The 14,536-nt window shown below is 48.6% G+C and overlaps 1 protein-coding gene and 1 long non-coding RNA gene across 5 annotated transcripts in view; one reads left to right on the top strand and one right to left on the bottom strand.

Annotated features, from left to right (window-relative positions):
• Positions 1 to 14,536, top strand: part of LOC6052063 — a 128,175-nt gene that overhangs the window by 80,909 nt on the left and 32,730 nt on the right. For 3 of the 4 annotated variants that reach the window (XM_038263832.1, XM_038263833.1, XM_038263834.1), the window contains exons 2-3: positions 259 to 741; positions 951 to 1,034. In XM_038263832.1, the coding sequence (XP_038119760.1) occupies positions 259 to 741; positions 951 to 1,034 (567 nt within the window). The remainder of the gene's footprint in view (positions 1 to 258; positions 742 to 950; positions 1,035 to 14,536) is intronic. The other variant, XM_038263835.1, reaches the window with a different exon arrangement.
• LOC119769947 lies at positions 1,630 to 2,973 on the bottom strand. The gene is made up of 4 exons (XR_005278589.1): positions 2,678 to 2,973; positions 2,508 to 2,624; positions 2,371 to 2,450; positions 1,630 to 2,310 (listed from the first exon to the last, which is right to left on the bottom strand). It is a non-coding gene; the product is annotated as an uncharacterized LOC119769947 (long non-coding RNA).

Raw genomic sequence — 14,536 nt, 5'->3', positions numbered from 1 at the left:
TTATATAACTTTTTATAGAAATCATCTTTTCATGAGCTTTTTGTAGCAAAATGTTTGGCATGAGTTTCTGAACAAAACGTAGTACTAGGTTCCTGTCAAACTTTAAATTTTTTACATGTTTCATCACAAAATGTGCATAGTGCCCAAGGGGTGTAAACACTTTTTTTACATACTGTATATTATAATTTCAATTCTTAAGCAACTACTTAAAAAGAGCTTTATGAACACCAATATTGAAGTCTTAAATTTGTTTTTTAGGTTATTAATATGGCATCAGTGAAAACATCGGGGTGGACTTTAGTTTCACTTTTAGTTATTAACTTCGTTTTAACACAAATACAAGCAATACCCCAATATGAAGCAATGTATGTTTCCAGCGAATCAAAAAAACCGTTAAATGAATCACCTTATTATACAAAGCCCCTACTGAATAGAAAGTTCGCTGAAAAACCCAATGCAATTAAAAAAGTAGCGCTGGATGACATTGACGATATCCAGACCAATCAAATTCAGGATGGTGGATTTTCCTGGTCAAACATGTTAGGCGTGCTAATGCAAATGATGTTCAACGGTGGGAATAACTCTCCTACAAAGTCAGATGACATTGACAACAGTGCTAACTTTCCTCAATCACCATGGGCTAATGTGATATCTGTTGGATTGAAGATCATTACAGCTCTTCTTGGTGGAGGTGCTAACGATGGAATTGATAAAGTCGATAACGGAGGCTCGCCAATGCAGGTAACACATTAACCAATACTTTTTAGAAATATGAAATTATTTGGTGAATGGATGTTGTTACTGTTATAAGTAAAAATGTATTTTTATTTTTTTTTATTTTATAAACGGTGTATCATTAACACAATAGATTTTAAAAATTGCAGTAGATTAAGGTTGTTTGTTTGCACTTTTTGGACATTTTTTTCTGCTTCTTTTTTTTAAAATCACAGAATGTGCTCGCAGCTGTATTCTCAGCTATGTTTGGCGCAAAGGATCCTGATCAAGTGAATACAATGGCTAAACAGGCGGGGGAGGTATGTATCACGTATTTATTTGACGCCAGAACGTAGAGTCTATCAGAAAACAATATTTAAATATTATTTCACATTCTACGGAGCTTAAAAAACTGTAAATTATGCTTAAGAATTTCGATTGTAAATTGTAATGCATTGTTACTTAGGGACAAACATATGTAAAAAGACTAAAAATAGAATAGAGCGGGAAAATGGTACGCACCTAGTATAGTGACAATACACAGTGGTTCAAAAGCCTGTTTTGACGAACTTAATTGATTAGAGCAAAAAGTAAGCATTTTCGTGCTTCGACATGTTCTACAACTTTGTTCAGCCTTGTCATGGCCTACTTTTGATGAAATTTGTTTTTCAAAATACTCATCACAGTAGGCTATGGAATTTCTAACTTTTGACAGTTAAGAGATAGATCTTTGGTGTTTTCGGCAAAGTTGTAGGGCTGAAAATTTCCACAAACTTTGTCGAAGACGCCATAGCTCTATCTTTGCGTTGAATACCAGTTTTGGAACCTTTTTCATAAATCCCTGCCAAAAAACAGTTTTTTGACTAAAACTATGTTGAACATTGATTTGATAAGTGCAGTGCTTGTAATCGCACATTCCGGCTAGCTCAATAAAATACCCAACAAAGCAAACATTTTGGCTCACATGCTTGTATTTACCGTACCAACACCCCACGTTGCCCCTCGGGCTTCATGTTCTTTACCGTAGCCTAAACTTTCCTAGCAAGCCTTGACTTTCTCTTAATATCTAAGCGCGAGACATGCGCGGTTTTCTTCTTACCAGTGGCGCCACTGTTCTTCCTACCCCCTTCGCGTGCTGCTCAGCCCGCTCATCCAGCTGTGTTCTTCCGCCACCGCCCTTGGCGATGCTGCTCCTCGGCGCACGTCGCCGTTCTTCAAATCCGGCTCGCTGGCACACGACTTCTCCGAGCCGATGTGATGAATGTCTTCCACTCACCGCTCCGCCGAAACGCCGTAGGCACAACGTTCGACAGTGATTTCGGCCGATGTCCGCTCGCCCAGCCGATCCGCCGCTGGTCACAGTGTCCGACGGCGATGCTGGCCGATTGCCACTTGCTCCGTGCGATGCTGCGCCCGTCGAGCGAAAACTCCACACAAAAGGCCCTGCAGAAACCAACATTAGTATCCCGTTCAAGATGGCGTCTTTGGCGTGGCACTCACCCTTTTTTGGGGCCTTTTTTGCGTCTTCTTCCGCGCGGATTCCGTTCGGGCCGAGCCCGATGATGTGGGAGTCGTGAGCTGCCGATGCCGGTGTATCTGGATGGGAAAGCGAAACATCAGCAATCGCCTCTTTCGGGCAAACATGAGTGCTTTTACCTTCTGGCGGCTGCGCCTGCTTTTAATCGCACCTCTGGGCTTCTCTTGCGTTCCGTGTCTGCTGCCGGAATCGCGCTGATCTGGGGGGAGGAGATGTGGCGTGAGTTTTGGCCGGAAACAAGCAGCCGCTTGGTTACCTGTGGTTCTTCGTTGCGATTCGGGTCTTCCTGCGCGCGTGCTCGTCGTGCCACTGGTGTTTCGCACCGTCGAGCGTCTTTCTTTCCCGCCGGTCTTTGTTCCGTCCGTGGCCAAATCTGGGGAGTTTCTTAAGTTAGAACCGTGGCGATATGGCTTCTTCCGCACTTACTTGTCAGCTTGTTCTTCGATGCGGGATCCGTTTGCCGTGACCTTGCTGGTTGGCCAACACGCCGGAATTACCGCGGCAGCAGGATGTTGTGGCTTTTCGTGTGGAGTTTTTCTGGAAGCGAATCCTATTTGGCCGGCCCAATCTGCGGCTCAACGAAGCCGACGTCGTGAAGTCGCGATGTCCGGGAACGGATATTATCCCCGGCGGCGGGTTTCTCTCCGCTCACGCGGTTTCGACGACCGGACAGATTCGCCGTCCACGCGGTAAACCGATCGACACACAGCGTGGAGCTTCTCCACCACGCGTCTTGTTCGTTCACTGGCAGCCACAGACTATTTTTTCGCAGCAAGCGGAAGTGATTGCGCATGATAGTGTTGGTGCGCAGTTCAAGCAAATTATTGTTTTCAAGCGAGCGTTAGCAGCGTTTGCGAGCGAACGGGGGGTTTTTTGTTTACATATCTACACGGTAGCTCACATTTACAGAAAACGGACTTATTTCTAGGCCTACGCAATACAGTCCTACCATTTGGGCAAAAATTTTCCGTGTGGTACGGAAGTTCCACACGGAAAATTTTCAAACTTCACTTCCTTAGAAGCGTGCTGGAGGCAAATTCTGATCGGTGTGAACTACATCACATACAAACTAACGAAAATCTTCAGTGCGAGAGCCGGGGTTGCTCTCCAAATCATGATCAATCAAATCTGAACATAAACAAACTCGAAGTTGTGGCTGCACGGCCACACAGAAAACGATCAGCTGGCCAACGTTGACCTGGCCCAGAGCGCCTCCAGCGCAGTTCTTGTTGCATCCTTCTGGCGTGCCCCCAAATGGCAACATTCAATGATCTTTACAGCTAATAATCTGAAAATTAACTGCAAGCTCTACAACTAACATTGAATAATAACTAACGAAAGGATTAGGGATAATTTGCTTAGTATCTAGGTGTCAAAATCGGTGGAGATAACGATTAGCACTCTAGAAGCTCTCAAACGACAAAGTCGACATAGTCGTGAGAGAGTGGTCGATTCCCAGAGGTTTGAGAGGATTTCCCGTCTCCTATCACCATGAGTCCGGCTAAGGGTTAAATCCAGCGGTTTCCCGACTGGACGTCCGCGCCCTAGGTTCGCGTTGCTTTTGATGGTAGTGTCATGGTGATGCCTCAACGACCGAAGACCTGAGAGAGTGAGCTGAATCGTGACTACACTGGACGATTGTGCCGGTCCAGGCAAGAGAAAGTGTTTTACCCGAAGGTGTTTTGAGAAGTTTGGAGCTGGCATGCTCATAGCAAGATTTCTGATCTGAATCGGGGTTTTCTCGCCGACGCTTGCGCTCAGGGCCCAAGAAGCGCTTGTGCTCGGTGGTTGTTGTGGTTTCTTGTCCGGTTTCCTCCAGCGTCAGCGTTCCCGGGTTGTCAGTTCTCCAGCGGCTGTCCTGCGTCGAAGCTGCTCCAGTTGCTGCCCTCCTGCGGTCAGTGCGTGCTGCGTCCAGAACCTCTGCATGAGGCTTGTCTTCGTCGGCACTGCACTACACGGTAAGCCAGTACTGCTACTGTTGTCCTCGGCGCGCTTCAACGTTCCGGACTCTCCTACTGTTTCCTCGCCATCCCGGTTGCTCGCGCTTTGCTTCGCACCGTGTGTTGTTTGGTCTGGTCCTCCTCGCGTGGTATGAAGGCTACATAGCTGGCTGGGTCATACCACTGCAAAACAGCTTGATGACCTTTCTCCTCCTCGTTTCTCAGATGACATGTTTACCGCTTTGCGTGTTTGTTGTTCTTGTCGATCTGGTTAGCAACCTTTTGGTTGCAGACATAGCTTTGGGAATGTAGAATCAGTCGGACTTCAGGTCTTTGGCGTGGTACCGTCCTCGCTTGCCACTCGAGATGTCCTCCAGCTCGTACAGGTTGTGGCCGAGCACCGCCTTCACGATCGCCGGAACGTACTTCGGGTTGAGCTTCTGGTTGACGTGATCTGCTTTAGACGACAACGAGAACAGCTTCCGCCAAACAAGTTCTCCCACTTTGAACGACACGGCTCGAGTGCGCAGGTTGTATCGCTGCTTGGACTTCTCGTGGTTGTTCTTGATCTTCTGGATGACGAACTCGTGGATTCGCTTGATCTTCGACAGACGCAAGTCCTGTGCGAGCTTTGGATCGTCCGGCGCGTTCAGATCTTGCTGTTTGTACAGATCGGTATGCAGAATCAGGTCCCTTCCAAAATTCGCAAAGTGCGGGCTTACCCCGGTGGCTTCGTGCTTCGCGCTGTTGATCGCCGCAACAATCGACGGCAAGTTCTCGTCCCAGGAACGGTGATCCTCGTCGAGCAGTGCTCGGATGCAGGTGACCAGCACTCTGTTGACGCGCTCGGCGTTGTTGACCATCGGGCAGTAGTATGCGGTGGTCATGTGCTCGATCTTGTGCCGTGCGAGAAGCGATTTGAACGCTGCTGACACAAACTGCTTGCCGTTGTCGCTGAGCACGATCCTTGGCCTGGAATAACGCAAAAGACTTCTTTCTCCAAGAACGCCACCATCTTGCACGTGTCAGCGCTTCGCATGGGGTGCGCGATCACGTACTTCGTTACCCAGTCTACAATCACGAGCAGAACCGTGTTCCCGTCTTTCGACCTCGGCAGTGGACCCACAAAATCGATCGAGATGAGTTCCCAGGGCACGCGCGCTGGCTTGAGCTTTCCCATCGTCGGCATCATCTTGGTGTTTGGCGCTTTGCTGGCCTTACAGACCGCACAGGAGCGAACGTAACGACCAACGTCTTGCTGCATCTTTGGCCAGTAGTAGAAGTTCTGCAGCTTTTGCCACGTTTTCTGAATCCCAAGTGCGCACCGGTCACCGAATCGTGGAACTTGCTGATCACGTCTGCTCTTTCGCCCAACGGAACTGCTTTCTTCCATTTGTGCACCGTATTTCCCAATTCATCCTTGCAGCGACAGTTCTTGTACAGCTCGCCGTTTGCAACTTTGAAGTCCGGAAACTTGTCCGGCTGTTTTTTCACGCTCTGCTTCATTCGCTTGTACCAGCTGTCGTCCATCGCCTTCACCGCAAACACCAGCGACGCAACAATCCTTGAGAGCGCGTCGGGGACGACGTTGCACGATCCTTTTCGGTACTCGATCTTGAAGTCAAACGCGTTTAGCCGCAAAATCCATCTGCACATCAGCGCGGTAGGGTTCTTGATCGATCGCAAGTACGTCAGAGCCGAGTGGTCGCAGTACACCGTGAATCTTACTCCTTCGACGTAACCACGAAAGTGTTCAATTGCTCTGATGACCGCTAAACATTCCCTTTCCGTCACTGAGTAGTTGCGCTCCGAAGCGGACAGCTTTTGCGAGAAGTACGCGATCGGGTGTTCCTCTCCGTCGATCTCTTGCGCGAGTACCGCACCGATGGCCGTGTCGCTTGCGTCACACGCTATGTTGAACGGCTTCGAGTAGTCCGGCATGGCCAGAACGGGCGCAGACACTAGCAACGACTTCAGCTTTACGAACGCGTCCTCAGCGGCCGGAGTCCACTTGAACTTGACTTTCGCTTTCGTTAGCTCGGTGAGCGGCACTGCAATGCACGAGAAGTTGGCGATAAAACGACGATACCAACCGCAAAGCCCCAAGAAACGTTGTACGTCCTTTCTGTTCTCTGGTCTCGGAAACTTCACAATACACGCTACCTTGCCTTCGTCGACCTTCCAGCCGTTTTCGTTCAGCACGTATCCCAGGTACTTCATCTCGCTGCGGCAGAATTTCGACTTGTCTGGAGATATCGTAAGGTTTGCGTCCCTCAGTCGCTCGGCAACGATGTTCAGCAGCCTAAGATGTTCGTCAAAATTCCTGGAACAGATGATCACGTCGTCTAGGTAGTGGAAAACATGCGGCTCGAGATCGGCGAATAGATGCGTCATCAAGCGCGCCAGGGCTTGGCTCGCTGTACACAACCCAAACGGTACAACCTTGAACTGGAAGTGGCCACGTCCCGGTACAGTAAACGCTGTCATTGGTCTTGAATCCTTTTCCAGCGGCAACTGCCAGAATGCGTCCTTCAAGTCGATCGACGAGATGTACCTGCAGCCGCCCAGGTTGTTGATGATGTTGGCGATCTGCGGAATCGGGTGCCCTTCGTTCTGCATGATCGAGTTCAGGTAGCGCGCGTCCAGACACACTCTATACTGGCCCGTTTTCTTCTTCACCGCCACCAGCGGGTTGTTCCAGGGACTGAACATTGCTTCTTCGATCACGTCCAGCGCGAGCATCCGGTCGACCTCCTTGTTGACCTCATCCAGCACGTACTTCGACATGACGTAGACCCTCTGCTTCTTCGGTTTCGCCTCTCCAATGTCAATTCGGTGCACGTACTTCGTAGTGCGTCCGATCATGCCTTCCCGGCTACACGGAAACTTCGCGATCGCCTTGTCCAGCTGCCACTGTTCCTGCTTGTTGAGTTCTCGCATGGGTTCCGGATCCGGTTCGGTTTCGATCGATTTTGTCGTGATCGAACAGCAGATTGCTTTGACTCCGAAGGCTTCCCAAAAGTTCATGCCGAGAATCAAAGAGTTTGGTAGCGAAGGGATCAGCAGAACTGGAATCGTTTCGTGTCTTCCGTTGTACGCTATTGGTAGGTTCGCAAACTCCTCGATCTCGTGGTTCGTTCCGTCCGCTGTTTGGATGCCGCCCTTGAGTGTTCCTCTCTTCAGCTGCAGTTCGTCTACGATGTCCACCCAAGCTCCTCCGAGAAGCGAGCAGTTCGCTCCGCTGTCCAGCAGACCGGTGATCTCTTTGCCCAATATGTTGATCGTCGCGTGTGGACGGTTGTCGCTTCCGGTGTTGATGATAATTGAGTTGATGTGTTGGAGTTCAGGATAATTCGAGGGATTGTAGAATTGACGCGAGGAGGTTGAACCCTCTGCTACTGGCTCCCCGCTTGACCGTTTCCCTGTTCTGCGTAGCACTCCGGACAGTTTCTGAGCGTGTATCCTTTGCGGCCGCATCTGTAGCAGAAGAACACGGCTTGCGCTTTGTCACAATCAGTGAAACGGTGTCCCTCTTCGTCGCAATTCCAACACAACAACGTGCCTTGTCTTTGATCCGCCCTTGGTCTTGTCGCTACTTGTTCTGGACTACGCTGGTTGACTCGCGGTTGCGCGGACTCGCTTTGCTGATGGTTGTTTCTTGCCCCCATCGGCTGCTGTTCTTCTGCTACCGGATGTTGTTGATGGGATTGCCAACGCTGTCCTGCATAGTTTCCTCCTCTTCTGTACTGTTCGTTGCTGCGTTTCTGAAACTGTGTACGGATCGCACAAATCTGCTGCGTCAGTTGTTCTATCTGTTCCGTCCAATCGTCCTCGTCCAGGTTGTCCCGCCGGTCCGCGCTTGCCGCGTCGTATCTCCCTCGCCTGTCCTGGTTCTCTTCCCGACTGTCGATCGCATTCACCCTGCCGCCAAACCTCTGCCATCCTGCGTTGTTGGCTTGTGAGCGCTGCGAACCGCTGGGTGTGGCCAGATTTGGCTCGAGAAGCGAACTGTGCGGGATTGGCGTTCGACGCTGGTGTGTGAGAAGCGTACGCGTGTCGTCATAGGCGTTGCAAACTTCGACCATGTCTTGGATTGTCTGCGGTCTTGCCGACGCCAGGATGGTTGCGTACTCTGGGTTCATGTTCTTTTTCAGTATGAAAAACTTGTCCTCCTGTGACATCGGCGGTTGCACGAAGCGGAAGAGCGCAGAGATATCCCGATAGTACTTCTGGAACTTTTCGTTTGCGCCTTGGTATCTCGACGATGCTTCTTCGCGCAGCAGCTGGCCGTGATGGCTCGACAGGTACTCTTGCCGGATCATCAGCTTAAAGTTCTCCCAGGTGTCCAATTCTCCTTCGTTGAGCGCACGGCTGTACCAGTCCAGAGCGTCGTCCTGCAGCAGGTGCTTGATCGCCCGCAGCAACATCGCGTTATTGACTCCCTCCGAGAGAGCGAATGATTCTACTCGATCCAGGAACGTGTTCAGGTTGGTGGAATCTTTCGTTCCACGGAACTTGAATGGCCAGTTGTGGATTGCCTTCGAATTCGCGCGCCTTCGGCTGGTTGACGTTCGCGGCGAAGCAGATCACACAGTACCCGATCCCTCAGTTCGTTGTATTCTGCGTCATCGTTCCCCAGCCGTGGCGGTGGAGTAATGTCTCGTCCTAGGTTCGGTGGAAGTGGCTGAGGGTTGCGCTGATGATGATTCGGGTTGAAAATTGGCCGCCCTCGTCCTCGACCTAGCAAATGCGGCCTTGGATCGACCGGTAAGCCTTGTCCTCCACGTGCTTGTGCTGCTGCGTTGCTGGCTTGCGCCGAAGCTTGACCCGACAGAAGAAGCAGATCATTCACGCTTTGGTCCGATGTCCTTTTCGGGATGGCTCCGGTTGATGCTCCTCGCGAGCTTGCAGAACTTCCTCTCTCCAAGCCCGACGAATCGCCCCCAGCTGCACCTGCTAGCGATAGCTGATTGTTTTGCTGAGCGCTATCGCTGCTGACAGCTGTGCTGTTGTGCGCCGGCGCTGTGGAGTTTGAAACCGAACTGACACTGTACTGGTTTGTTGACTGGTTGGCTGGGTAAAGAATTCGGAAAACCTGCCGTTTCGTACGCGTTATCGTGTCTCGCACTCCTGTCCACTCTTCTCGCATGTCCGCGGACGGCGGCGAAACCAGGGTGAGCCGATTGTAGTAATGGTTCAAGCGCGACACGATTGGTTCGAGGAAAGCGATATTGTTCCGTTCTATTCCGGTGATAATTTGGGGCAACAAACGATTGATCCGCGATTGACAGATTTTAATCTCCGACGAACCATCCACTACGTGAGACGAGGATGCGTAAATTCTCCCCGACTTCAAATCAGCTTGCATAACTTTCTCTAGTGTCGTACACTTAATTCTGTGCGTCATCGGCCCAAGGCCTGCTACACCACGAAGCTCTAACTCAAAGTTGAGTTCTTCATTGCTCAGATCAATGGGATTAACCTCCATCATCTTCGCTGAACTCTCAAAAGGTCTTCAAAAGCAAAATTATCCCAAACAACAAGAACTTTAAAACATAACTTTAATTTTTGCCACAAATGGTTTACAAAATAGCTACAACATGAATCGGTACGGCATCAGAAAAACTCACCACGACGGGCTTGCAAAAATCTCAAAATCTCAAAAATACAACATAAATTTGGTTCGAATTTAGTTGGGCGCCATTTGTAATCGCACATTCCGGCTAGCTCAATAAAATACCCAACAAAGCAAACATTTTGGCTCACATGCTTGTATTTACCGTACCAACACCCCACGTTGCCCCTCGGGCTTCATGTTCTTTACCGTAGCCTAAACTTTCCTAGCAAGCCTTGACTTTCTCTTAATATCTAAGCGCGAGACATGCGCGGTTTTCTTCTTACCAGTGGCGCCACTGTTCTTCCTACCCCCTTCGCGTGCTGCTCAGCCCGCTCATCCAGCTGTGTTCTTCCGCCACCGCCCTTGGCGATGCTGCTCCTCGGCGCACGTCGCCGTTCTTCAAATCCGGCTCGCTGGCACACGACTTCTCCGAGCCGATGTGATGAATGTCTTCCACTCACCGCTCCGCCGAAACGCCGTAGGCACAACGTTCGACAGTGATTTCGACCGATGTCCGCTCGCCCAGCCGATCCGCCGCTGGTCACAGTGTCCGACGGCGATGCTGGCCGATTGCCACTTGCTCCGTGCGATGCTGCGCCCGTCGAGCGAAAACTCCACACAAAAGGCCCTGCAGAAACCAACATTAGTATCCCGTTCAAGATGGCGTCTTTGGCGTGGCACTCACCCTTTTTGGGGCCTTTTTTGCGTCTTCTTCCGCGCGGATTCCGTTCGGGCCGAGCCCGATGATGTGGGAGTCGTGAGCTGCCGATGCCGGTGTATCTGGATGGGAAAGCGAAACATCAGCAATCGCCTCTTTCGGGCAAACATGAGTGCTTTTACCTTCTGGCGGCTGCGCCTGCTTTTAATCGCACCTCTGGGCTTCTCTTGCGTTCCGTGTCTGCTGCCGGAATCGCGCTGATCTGGGGGAGGAGATGTGGCGTGAGTTTTGGCCGGAAACAAGCAGCCGCTTGGTTACCTGTGGTTCTTCGTTGCGATTCGGGTCTTCCTGCGCGCGTGCTCGTCGTGCCACTGGTGTTTCGCACCGTCGAGCGTCTTTCTTTCCCGCCGGTCTTTGTTCCGTCCGTGGCCAAATCTGGGGAGTTTCTTAAGTTAGAACCGTGGCGATATGGCTTCTTCCGCACTTACTTGTCAGCTTGTTCTTCGATGCGGGATCCGTTTGCCGTGACCTTGCTGGTTGGCCAACACGCCGGAATTACCGCGGCAGCAGGATGTTGTGGCTTTTCGTGTGGAGTTTTTCTGGAAGCGAATCCTATTTGGCCGGCCCAATCTGCGGCTCAACGAAGCCGACGTCGTGAAGTCGCGATGTCCGGGAACGGATATTATCCCCGGCGGCGGGTTTCTCTCCGCTCACGCGGTTTCGACGACCGGACAGATTCGCCGTCCACGCGGTAAACCGATCGACACACAGCGTGGAGCTTCTCCACCACGCGTCTTGTTCGTTCACTGGCAGCCACAGACTATTTTTTCGCAGCAAGCGGAAGTGATTGCGCATGATAGTGTTGGTGCGCAGTTCAAGCAAATTATTGTTTTCAAGCGAGCGTTAGCAGCGTTTGCGAGCGAACGGGGGGTTTTTTGTTTACATATCTACACGGTAGCTCACATTTACAGAAAACGGACTTATTTCTAGGCCTACGCAATATGCTTCTTGGGACGCGCAGTCCTGTTTTTTCGCGATAATTTTCGTCTCTTTTGTGTCGCTATTTGTGTGCATGGGGTGATTGGTCATTATAATTGAATAATGCCTTCATAAGTGCAGTGCTTCTGGGGACGCGCAGTCCGGTTTTTTCGCGATAATTTTCGTCGTAAATGATCGTAAAAAATTATTCCAACTTTCAGTTTTAGTATTAACTCATCAAACTATCGATTTTATGAAGAGTAAAGCGTCATTTATTTACTATTTTTGAAATTTGCTCGCGTTATCTAAATTGTAAAAACAGTAAAATTATACTGATAAGTCCAGCCCATAGCACTACTGCTCGGCTGGCACGCGTTCGATTAAAATAAACCATTTTAAATAATCAATTATCTATCTTTCCGCAGCCGGCTGCCTAAGATTTAAAAATTTCAACCGATAAACAAAATGCTCATGGTCACATCACTGCCACTCGTTAATCCTGACCTCATACCCATCTACTAACCCCCTCAAAACTCATGTGATACTTTGTCGGAGAAGCAGTCGATTGGGCGGTCTCTATCACTCAAGTATCGGACTAACATTCCCATCCACTTCCCCGTGACCTTACCACTGGTCGTGGCCGGCGCCGGTATTGATCAGCATGATAGGGGCCTTTGAGAAGCTGCGAAGCGAGGAAAGATAGCACCCACTCATCTTCCACGGCTCGTGGATGTAACTTCTGGAGGTCCTGGTCAATAACGGAGTAGCAACTGCGGGTGGGCACCTATGCTTATGCTTATGCTTTTAAAACTATGTTGAACATTGATTTTAGACGATTACAATGTTCAGAAGAGTTGTCAGTAATATCAAAACAAACAACTTTGTCGAAGACGCCAAATTGATAGGAGCTATATGTGATGAGTTATAACAAGATTTCGTGATAATTTAGCTAGTTTTCGAGCTCGGTACAATAGGCTTCAAGTATGACTATTCCACTACAAAATGTCGGGTGAATCATTCGTCCGAAGGTTTACGGTCATAGATTTCCGAGCATTTGAATTTATTTTATTTTTGATGACTATTTAAATGCATTTAGGACATTTTTAAGGCACATAAGCCATTTTTGCGATTTATTCGGACACACGAGGCGTGTAGGCCAGACTCTTGTGAAAATTTTGATGTATTAGAAGTCTGTTTTTGAGGCTATCCAGTGTATTTTTGGGAATATCTTCGAGAAAAAAATTCCTTCCAAAAGAGCTAATCGGCGAATCTAGACATCTAGTCAACGTCATAACGTTAGTGTTGCAAAGACAGTAATTTATTTGAAACATTCATATTATTAATTAGCCAATAGGTTCCAAAGATAGACTTCCAATACATCAAAATTTTCACAAGAGTCTGGCCTACACGCCTCGTGTGTCCGAATAAATCGCAAAAATGGCTTATGTGCCTTAAAAATGTCCTAAATGCATTTAAATAGTCATCAAAAATAAAATAAATTCAAATGCTCGGAAATCTATGACCGTAAACCTTCGGACGAATGATTCACCCGACATTTTGTAGTGGAATAGTCATACTTGAAGCCTATTGTATGGGTTTTTGCCCAAACTTGCCCGAGGCTTTGTATACCGAGCTCGAAAACTAGCTAAATTATCACGAAATCTTGTTATAACTCATCACATATAGCTCCTATCAATTTGGCGTCTTCGACAAAGTTGTTTGTTTTGATATTACTGACAACTCTTCTGATCATTGTAATCGTCTAAAATCAATGTTCAACATAGTTTTACTCAAAACTGTTTTTGGCAGGGATTTATGAAAAAGGTTCCAAAACTGGTATTCAACGCAAAGATAGAGCTATGGCGTCTTCGACAAAGTTTGTGGAAATTTTCAGCCCTACAACTTTGCCGAAGACACCAAAGCTCTATCTCTTAACTGTCAAAAGTTAGAAATTCCATAGCCTACTGTGATGAGTATTTTGAAAAACAAATTTCATCAAAAGTAGGCCATGACAAAGCTGAACAAAGTTGTAGAACATGTCAAAGCACGAAAATGCTTACTTTTTGCTCTAATCAATTAAGTTCGTCAAAACAGGCTTTTGAACCACTGTGCAATATAGTCACCGGAGACCATAAAATATTTTTGATTCTTTGTATATATAATACCTCTTTGCGCTCCTCTCTAGTTGCTATCTTGCTCTCTGGACTCGTCTTCTGGCGCTCAGGCAACTCGCCCGAAGGGTACCTAGTTCTTCATTCCACCAGTAGGCTGGACGACGACAGCTCCTTAGCTTTAGTCTCCGCGGCATGGTTGTGTCGCATGCTGTCGCTAGCTATGCTGTTAGCTCTTCGGCATTCAAGTCTTGTGGACCATCACATCATTGGAGCGCTTTCACGGAGAGACCCTCGTCGAAGTACTGCAGCTTCCATTTCCTCCCGTAGGACCGCACTATGGGGTATTTACATAGAAGCGAGCGGCCAAAAATATTTTTTACTTTTTTGAGTTGTTTGTACTTATTATAATGAAAACAAATAAATTTGATATTTTTTCAAAAAAAAAGTTAAATTTTCGATTTTTTAAAATATATTTGTGCCCACATGCATTAGAGTGGTGAATTTTAATATTCTTGCTCTGTCTATTTGATGCGCGGGATGGCGGCTTATGCTATGTTATAGTTTCGGGTTTACTTTCAACCCCCCTTCCCTTCCTCTTGAGTTAAAATCCACGATCGCCCCCATTCAGGAGGGAACGCTGGGTTGTCCGCTGGAACCGTACGCTGGCTAGCTGCAGGAACGGCTGCGCTCGTACTTCGCTGAGGAGGATGGGACGCTGCTGCTTTCTTCTTCCTTTTTTCCTGCTCCTTCCACGGCCGGTAGACGAACTTCGCTGGTTTTTCGAGGCCGCACTCGAACTGCCACGGCCACGGTCGGCCCTTGGCATGCTGGTGGAGCAAATTCGCAGCTAATCACGGTAAATTACGGCGAAAAATATCGAAAAAACGATGGTGCACTATGCACTTGACTGCTGCTTGCACTCGTGCGTAGACGGAGGTGAAATGTGTATTTATACTATAAATTCAATGTCAGAAAATT

The sequence above is a fragment of the Culex quinquefasciatus genome, chromosome 3 (genome assembly GCF_015732765.1).
Source record: "Culex quinquefasciatus strain JHB chromosome 3, VPISU_Cqui_1.0_pri_paternal, whole genome shotgun sequence".
NCBI classification, from domain to species: Eukaryota; Metazoa; Arthropoda; class Insecta; order Diptera; family Culicidae; genus Culex; species Culex quinquefasciatus.
The sequence above is the reverse complement of the archived record's forward strand: the minus strand, read 5'-3'. Positions and strand labels throughout refer to the sequence as shown.